The sequence below is a fragment of the Capsicum annuum genome, chromosome 10, assembly GCF_002878395.1.
Source record: "Capsicum annuum cultivar UCD-10X-F1 chromosome 10, UCD10Xv1.1, whole genome shotgun sequence".
NCBI lineage: Eukaryota > Viridiplantae > Streptophyta > Magnoliopsida > Solanales > Solanaceae > Capsicum > Capsicum annuum.
In genome coordinates, this window is record NC_061120.1 from 192,201,919 (window position 1) to 192,211,865 (window position 9,947).

Here is a 9,947-nt window from a genome sequence, read left to right on the forward strand (position 1 = left end):
TAATCAAATACTTGCAACTTCTGAATGATGTGTGGAACTCATTATTTTAAGTAACACTTCTCATGCAACTTCAGTAAAGGTAATGTTATATATAAAAATGAGTGGAAAGTGCATTTCCAATATACCTTGTTCTTGAACTATCTATAATTGGGCATTCATAATCTTTCCTATGCCCCTACCTTGAGAACCTCGAGAGGCTCTTTACGATAGACACAAGTGGATCTGGGGATGATGGTGTGTGCGCAGCCTTGCCCCTAACTTGAGAAAGTAGAGAGGTTGTTTCCGATAGATCCTTGACTTAAGTAAAATATATCATTTTAGATACTTGATATTACCATCGTTTTGTGGTTTAAAAGCAATCTTACAAATCATTGTTAGAAAAACATAATATGTAAATGTTAAGACTGAATAATACACTTAAAATGTACTTATCATAATTAGGGATTTCGTAATGCCATGAGAACAGTCTATTCTACAAGTTTGAGACAAACACCATATGGTTATACATTTTGTTTTTACAATTGAGAAATCCTCACACTCTAGTGATGAAAGTTCAAGTATGAAACTTAATTGTTCGCTTTTATTACCTGATTAATAGATAAGCTTTGCATACTCTCTGTTACTTTTTCTAGTGTGGTTTGTCAATTAGTTCGTTTTTACTTGCGATTCATTAGATTAAAGCTCGTCTTTTCTGTGCTTACAATCTGTCAGTTACTGATTGTATGAAACCAAAAAGAAAGTTGTTCGTTATTTGCTTATAAAGGCACCAATTACCAAAACATGGTAAACTTCTCCTCCTATAAGTGAGTCTCAATGGGACAAGTTGTAGAAGATATATTTTTTCAATGATTGTTTCTTCGGTATATCGCATTTTAATATAAAATAGAATTCCAGGAGTGGTTAAAGAGTTATTTTATTGACAAGCATGTTGATATCTGCGCAGCACTGCTACTGCTCAGTCATGTGGTTTCATGCTATTTTGTTCAGAGGTTCCAAAAGAGCTTAAAACATGAGAGATTGATCTAGATCTGAACAATGGAGAAGGGTGACTAAATCAGTGTATTTTCCATCTGCAGGAGGAAGACTAGATCCACACCTTATTAATAGGAAACGTTGATGTATGTGAACCAAAATTTGAATTACAAAAAAATACAACCAGTAGAACATGAAAGAAAAAGTAAATCATAAGCTGAAATCCCAATGCTTTCTATTAGTTTTTTACTTTCTTAGTCATTGTCCCAATTATTTTGCATATTACAGGGAGCTTACAGTGGCACATTCTAATCATGATATCAATTTTTTTGTCTTTGCACTACGAAAAAAAAGACAGGAAAATCGACCATACAAACCGACCACATGTGATTTCCTACCAAAAAATCGACCAAAATGCGTGGTCTGTAAAAGCATGGTAACTTTTTAAAAATCGACCACGTGTGGTCGGTTTTTTGAAAATATATATTTATGTATTTTAAAATTCATTATTATTTTTTAAAAAGAAAAAAAAGATTTTAAAAATAAAAAAATTCAAAATAAACCGATCACAAGTGGTCGGTTTTATTTTAAATTAATTAATTAATTTTAAAAAATAATTAATTTTAAAAATTAATTAATTATAATAAACCGACCACATGTGGTCGATTTTTCTGGTAATTTTTTTAAAAAAATAAAAGCTTATACATGCTACATTCCATCAACTAGCCAAACAAACAAGCATACAATATATATGTTACATTACATTCAAACCACATTCAAAACAAAAATTCACATTTCAACTATCTACACTTAATCAATTTCAAGTCAATAATTCACCTCAAAAAAAAAAAAAAAAAACTAAACTACCTTCAAAATGATAAATTCACCTTTCAAGTACCTACACTTAATCAATTTCAAGTGTCAATAGTTGGGTGTCGTCGATGTTGGGTGTTGTTGTTGCTAAGACAGCGGTTGTTGCTGAGACGGTGAGCTGTCGTCGATGTTGGGTGTGTTGTTGTTGTACATCGTCGTGAGATGAGGGTGAGGGTGGGTATTTTGATTAGGGTAATTAGAAAGGAATTTTGGAATTGGGCCGGGTCAGATCAATAATTAGGTATTATAAAATTGTTGACAATTAATTATAAGTACTTGATTTATTTTTTAAAAAATTAATATCAAATAATTTAATGTTGTGCATATATAAATCAAATAATTAGTTATTTTATCATCACATTAACATGAGTAGTATATTTTCTCAATTGTATAATAATATCGATGAATTTTGCAAATTACGATAATTTTTTTTGTTAATTAGCTTCTAAATATGATATTATATATATATATATATATACTAGATATCGAAGCCCGCGCCAGCACGGGCCCAATGTGCTACTTTTCGAATATTATATGCTATTTTTTGTCTCAATTTATGCGTCGCTAATGAAATATTTGAGAAAGACACTCAGATTTGTTATATATAGTTTTAGATATTTTAAGTTGTTAATTATATTATGATTTATACAACTTTCAACGTAATTGTCAAGTAATATCTCTTTATCCTAATTAATATGACATCGATAACTATTGTAATCTATAATACTTTTTTGACGTTGTAATTTACTATTTTAAACTGTTTGCTATTTTAATTTATAATACATTTCTTGTTCAAACTTTTGTGGTATTGATAGTAAATTTAGACTTCTAAAGTAATTGAAGTTTTAAATTATTGTAATTTATAATATTTTTTTCTATTTCAATTTAAGCGACATTGATATAATTTCAAAAGTAACCAAATATCACGATTGAAATAGTGAAACCGGCATATCTTGAATAACTTATTAACTAATTAAAGTGATATGACAAAATTGCTATAAAAGTACTTGTGGAATTTTTTTAAGTGATATGACATGTCATAAATGTCTATTTTATTTTATAAATATCTATTTTATTTTTTATTAAATATTATTAATTTTTTTAACACGTAAATGTCATATAATAATTAATTAGGGGCGATATAGTAAAATCACGGAGCAAGCAGGCAGTTGAAAGAAAACATGTGACTTATACGACTTTCAACGTAATTTTCAAGTAATATCTCTTTATCCTAATCAATATGTCATTGCCGAAGTTGTAATTTACTATTTTAAGTTATTTGTTATTGTAATTTATAATACTCTTCCTGTTCAAACCTTTGTGCTATTGATAGTGAATTTAGACTTTACAAGTAATTTAAATTTTTAATTATTGTAATTTATAATATTTTTTATTTCAATTTAAGCGACATTGATATAATTTCAAGAGTAACCAAATATCATGATTGAAATAGCGAAACTGGCATGTCTTGAGTGACTCATAATAATTAATTAAAAGTGATACACTACAAAAAAAACAACATTTAGTGACGCACCATTTTCGTTGCTATCATATGAAAATCCGTCACTAAATAGAAATAGCAACAGAATAGCAATGAAATGTCCTCTGTCGCTATATTGCTCGTTGCTAGCCTCATAGCGATGAAAATTTAATTTTCGTCACAAAATTTGTGACCCCTTAGCGACGAAATATTTTGGTTGTTGATGTTACCAACGTATTTATTCTTTGCTATTCCCAAAATTTATTTTCGTCATGGCTAAATTTACGACAGAATATTTTATCGCTGACCCGTTGCAACATAATTTGGTCGACTGAGTAGCCATATTTAGCGACCAATTTTATTCATCGCTAAAGTTTTTCAGTAGCTACGACTAAAGTTAGTCACTAATTTTTTATCGCTAATAGCAGCTGTCTTTAGCAACTAAATTTATCTGTCCCTAAAGTTTTTTAGTAGCAATGACAAATGTTAGTCACTAGTTTTTTGTCGCTAATAATTTTGTAAGAAAATAGTTGAAACACATAAATTATAGAATGATTAAATAGCCAACATTCATATAGATAACAAAATTCACAATAAATGTGTCCAACACCCACAATTTCAAGTATTTTGTCAAACATAAACTAATGTCAAACCAATATCCATCAAATTAAAATTAGTATTTGTTACTACATAAATGTTTTGTACTTCCACACAAAATAGTCTATCAAAATTAATGCAACGATCATGGAGTACAAATAATATGAAGCTAGAAATCAACATCATCGTCATCACCATTAGTAGGAGGAGGATCAAGCACGACCCCTTCTTGTACCCTAATACCACCAACGCGCTCAATAACTACTGGAAGAAAATGAGTAGTAAGTGCCGGAATCAATTGCTTCACAAACTCCTCCATATTTGTTGTCGGTAAAAAAATTGAAGGTGGTATTAATAACGTGGAAGCATTGCAGGCACAAAGTTTTTTTCCAATGTAACTGGCAGCTTCAGACCTAAGACCAAATAATCTTTTCTTCTTTTCTCCTCCCGCAGCTTCATAATCTTTTTCCAATTGATCAATTTCAGATTCACACTGTAATTTTTCCCATACAATTTCTTCATACCTTTCCTGTAACAAGTGAAGTTATTAAAATAGACTCAAGCTCATGTCAATACAAAAGAAAAATAAGAGATGAGTATCATATCATTAAATGTAAGTTATGGACTTACATGTAGAAGTCGGGAACTCTCACCAACAAATGATTTTCCATCATGATTATGTGTATGGACGTGCAAATGTAATTCACTTGAAGTTGGATCTCGACCTATTTTAAGAGCCTATACAGAATTTTCAGGTATTTAGAATTAGACCAACGTACATTAGCAGTAAACCAAAAGAGAATCATGACACAACCACCAAGTTTCTTTGCCCTATTCTAAGCAAAAAAATGTCACCAAACTTCATGGCATAGTAGCAAAACAAAGAGAAACAAGCAAGAGAAACTTGTAGGAAATATAGCAGCAAAAAAAGTGGAAAAAAAAAACTAGCATAGAAGCAGTCAGCTTACAGGAAATATAATAGCAGCCAGCTTGCGGGAAGGATAGCAGCAGCTGCTTGCAGGAAAAATAGCAGCAGCTACTTGACATATACAGCAACAACAGAAAGAGGAAAAATTAGAAGCAGCAGCCAAAATTTCCAACAAAAAATATACAGCAGCAGCAACAATTTCCAAGTATATAGTGGTGATAATATAAAGCAACACCCAAATAAACTCAGTTTACCCCATCCACTGTATGTATGTATTTCAATCAATTCTATTGTTTGTAGAACTACAATAGTAGTGATATTTTTATTTTCAAATGTGTGTAACTTCAGCTTTACAACTCTAAATACTCACAAGTATTAACAGCTTAACGGTAAACTGCCCTTTTAAGTTTATGAGTGTGATAAGAGGTTAGACAAAATTGTGATTTTGTAATGGAGAAAATGAGGGCTGATTTGTTATTTGAGACCTTCCCAGAAGTGCATGAAGACACATTTACAAAAGAAATAGGCTACCTTGGAATGTGAGCTGTGATCATTAGCATGATAAACTATTGTCCATACCTGACCTTTGAGCTAAGGAAATAAAGAGGAAAAACTAGTATATTAACAGCCAAAAGGGTATAGCAGTAGCCTAAATAAAATAGCATCATGGCCAACTGCTTGCTACGCACTTTAGACACAACCATAGCTACTAAAATGCTGAAAAAATGATTGAAAATTAATCAACTATTTCACGGTATGTAGCAGCAGACCAGAGCATCACATATAGCACCAAAAGAAAGGAAAAACTAGCATATCACCAGCCAAAAGGGCATAGCAGCAACCCAAACAAAATAGCACTACGGCCAGCTGCTTGCTACGTACTATATAGACACAATCTTAGCTACTAAAATGGCAAAGACACGACAGGAAACTAATCAATAATTTTCATAAAATATATACTTACAAGTTTTTTTCAGTGCTCTCCGGCTGTGATAGAGCCATCTGTGTGTGTCCCAGCAGCTACTTCCTTTCCACTACAATAATTCTTTGAATTTATCTCAGACTTCTTAACACAGTCATCACTTTGCCAAAGTTTCATCAACTTTTTCCACACATGGTCATTTACAAATTCTGGTTAAACTGTGGCTCTTTGCTTTTTTATATTGGAAATTAATTCTTGTAGCATAATGCAGGCTTCTTCATCCATTGTTGCTTCACCACAACTTCACTAACGGAAGCATCCTAATAGAAATTCTTCTAAAATTAAGTGTTAGCTGCAAACTCAAATAATTTCTATTGATTATGATCTTAAAAACATACCTTGAATTCTCCAAAATAATCATCTTTGACATCTTGTAAGACACCTTTCCAGTTGATCCCATTAGGATCAACTTCACTTTTGAAAGACAATGTAATGAAACTGGAGCATTTAGAAGACGGTTTCAACCTGTACAACATCAAATCCAACACCAATAACACTGTACAATATTTATGTACAAAAATAGTAAATACAAAAACAGTAAACACATAAGTAGTAGGTATAAACCCTGAAGAAGTCAGAAAAATAGGGGTCCGGCTATTGTTACAACTGGAATCACTTGAAGCAGATACATTTCTCTGACCAAATATTACCTCAACTGCTCTGTTGATTTGAGCATTCATATTCTGGCTTGTTGGGTTGCTTTGGTTAGGTGAAATCAGAGATGTCTCGGGAATGATCGGTGTTTGATCGGTTGGCATAATGGTAGGAATGGAACTTGTATCATCCTGTTCTATCATTGGAGTTGGAATAGAAGGAAGTTTTGCACGATTAGTAGTCTTACTCCTGCTTGAGGACTTTCCGGCACGATATCCACCTCGAGTCATAGCTGAAAAAAATAACGGTGTCGTTAGATTATTCCTATTAAAAATCAAATTACCATGAAAGTCATTACCATAAGAAGTCGGTATTGATTCTCTCCAAATATAGGTTGACCACCACCATGAAAGTCATTACCATAAGAAGTCCCACTTATATCATCTCTTTCCCCTTAATGCTTCCAAATAAAATAGTTCTCAATAAATCGAGATTGATAAAGGTGACATTTAATAATTTTGACATCCATGAATTTATAGTTCTGACATTTTGCACATGGACATCTAACTTTGTCACCACTCATGCGATTTGGTTGAGAACATATGAATTGAATAAATTTATCCACCCTAGTTACAAATCTAGAGTATAAAGCCCCTCGGCCATCTAACCTCTCATACATCCAACCACGCTCTAGATTATTCGTGTTCCTATTAAGGCTGAAATAAAAAAATAGGATAATCAGTGTTAATTAACCAGCTTAATAAGAAACGCGATAATTAGTCTTAATAATTAACCTTGTTGGAAATTCATATTAACAAATACGATAATCTATAATCATGCTCTATATGAAGAACTAGTTAGCAAAGAAAGCATAATTAAGTAGATCAATTGATAGTTAAATAGTATCACTAAATTATTCAAACTTATGCTCTCAAAGTAGAAAACAAAATTAGTTTACCATAAAAATAAGATAAAAGTGATACATACTTCTATTTTAACAACAAATTTATCGTTACATGCTTAATATCAAAAATAAGTTACAAACATAATCAAGAAGCCAACAAGTATAGCAAGAAGAATGAAAAAAATAGAAAGAAAGTTTAAAAACACACCTGATTGAATACAATACTCCACTTAATTTGTCACCAATCTACAACTGCACTACACCAATTCCAGTAAAAAGTCACCTGAAAGATAAGTGTATCAACTAAATATTTGAATATCTGACTTAAGTGAATTTGATCTAAAAAGATAACCTGTCACAATTACAGGTATGTACTTCAGGACTACATTTTCTGTATCAGCAATATCTAGAGATGACGACTTTAAAACAACAGGTATGTACTTCTCATCACAAGAAAAGAAAGAAAACTCAAGAAAGAGCCAAATCTGAAAACAGCAACTAACTACTACACTTAACAAATAATAGATAAAATAAGTCGGTGCTTGTGTAAAGTGCTGCAAAAGCCAATACCAATTTAGCAAGTTAGAGTAATTAGGCTTTTAAAGACTTATAATTCGCCTCTCACAACATAAACAAAACACACACACCTAATCTTTCTTTATATATCTAATGAACCCCATATGAAAAACAAACATAAAGTTGTAATCTTTTTATGATTTAGATGAACCCCTAATCAAGAATTAGCCTTTAAGAGCCCACACAAAGTAAACTTGACACACTTCAATGTACAAAAAAAGCTTAGCATATATCTGATGAACCCCAGATGAAAACAAACATAAAGTTTTAATCTTTTTATGATTTAGAAGAGCTTCATATCAAGAATCAGCTATTAAGAGCTCATACAAAGTAAACTTAACATTTTTTCATGTGTAAGAAAGCTTAGTATATATACCCTGCATTACCAAACCCATAGAGTTTTCCGCGACCAGATAAGATAATCAGAGCAACTTCAACATCACAAACCATAAAATACTCAATAAAACTCAAAATACTACACAAATTTGTATAAAAAAAGTACAAAAACAAAGTAGATCTGAACAGTTTCTTACTCTTGATAAGCGGAGAAAACGAAAATTGATACGAAGAGAAGTCTTCTTAAGAATGATAACAACGCCATTACTGCAAACTTTCTCTCTCTCTAGAAACAGCTACTATGAGATTTCAAAAAAAAAATCCTAGCCCCAAATAAACCCTAGCCCCAAATTTCCATGAACCCTAACCTCAACCGATTGCATGCATCCAAAATTGTGTAAACTAAAGAAAAATCACAATATTCACCCATTGTAATATAAAATCACGGACAAACATCCAAAACCAAAAGGATTCTTGAAGAATAGGCTAATTCAACCTTTAATTCGAACAATAATTTAAAGAGAACACAAATTTCAATTCGAATAAAGTGTTAACAGTGGAAGCAAATACCTTTGAAAGCTTCAAATTGGCAACCCAGTGTAAGCTTGACCTTCAATACATGCATAAATTTCTTCAATTCTTGCAAAAACTCGTTCAAATCGGGCAAAAGAACCTATCGTGAATGGTTGTTGAGAGAGAAAGAGTAAAAAGAGATAGGGGGCAGGGTGAAATGAATAAAAACCCTAGAAACCCCCTTTTTCTATACTTTAATATTAGTTAAAAAAAACTAAAATTAATATTTTACGACGGAAAAGTTGGTCGCTAAATAAAATAATTTTTTTAAATAAAGGGTACCGACTAAAATTTGTTACTAAATTCGTTGCTACGAAATAATTAACATAGCGACCAATAATTTATTGCTAATCTGTCACTAAATTTAGGCGTTAATTTTTCCTACTATTATTTAATGACAGAATTACAATCCGTCACTGATTAGTTTCTAATAGCATACCGTAAAATTAAACTACTATATATGCGACCAAATTGAATGTTCCGTTGCTAATCCGTCGCTATATAGTGACGAAAATTATTCTGTCAGTAAATTTGGTCGCTAAACACAGTTTTTTTTGTAGTGATATAACAAAATTGATATAAAAATATTTGTGAAAAAATTTTAAGTGGGCCTCACATAAGATGTCAAATTAATTTAAAACATAAAGATTATCTATTTTTAAATACTTAAATGACTCAGAATAATTAATTATAGATGACATAGTAAAATTACAATTGAAGCAGCTGAAACAACCATGTCATAAATGTTTATTTTACTTTATAAATATTTATTTTATTTTTTATTAAATAATATTAATTTTTTAATAAGTAAATATCATATAATAATTAATTAGGGGTAATATAGTAAAATCATGGAGCAAGTAGGTAGCTGGAAGCAGATATATCGACTGCCAGCTACCTGCTTCTAGCCGCTCACTCACTCTTATATATAGGAGTAATATACCACATAATACTTGTCTTACGTTATTACAACTTCAACAACATACGCGTGTCTACATTGACACAAAATAGTATATCTATTTCCTCAATAGTATGATATCAATGTATTATTCAAATATTCTATTTCCTTGATGAGTGATCGATTAATTTGATTTACTTACATCAATATAACTTCAATGTACAGTATATCTTA

General features: G+C 31.2%; 1 protein-coding gene across 1 annotated transcript; it reads right to left on the bottom strand.

Annotated features, from left to right (window-relative positions):
- Window positions 1–5,820: 5,820 nt before the first annotated feature.
- LOC124888166 lies at window positions 5,821–8,950 on the bottom strand. Its single transcript, XM_047398655.1, has 4 exons — window positions 8,813–8,950; window positions 7,539–7,613; window positions 6,171–6,718; window positions 5,821–6,092 (listed from the first exon to the last, which is right to left on the bottom strand). The coding sequence occupies exons 3-4, from the start codon at window positions 6,714–6,716 to the stop codon at window positions 6,021–6,023; spliced, it is 618 nt and encodes a 205-aa protein (XP_047254611.1). The 5' UTR covers window positions 6,717–6,718; window positions 7,539–7,613; window positions 8,813–8,950; the 3' UTR covers window positions 5,821–6,020.
- Window positions 8,951–9,947: the final 997 nt, after the last annotated feature.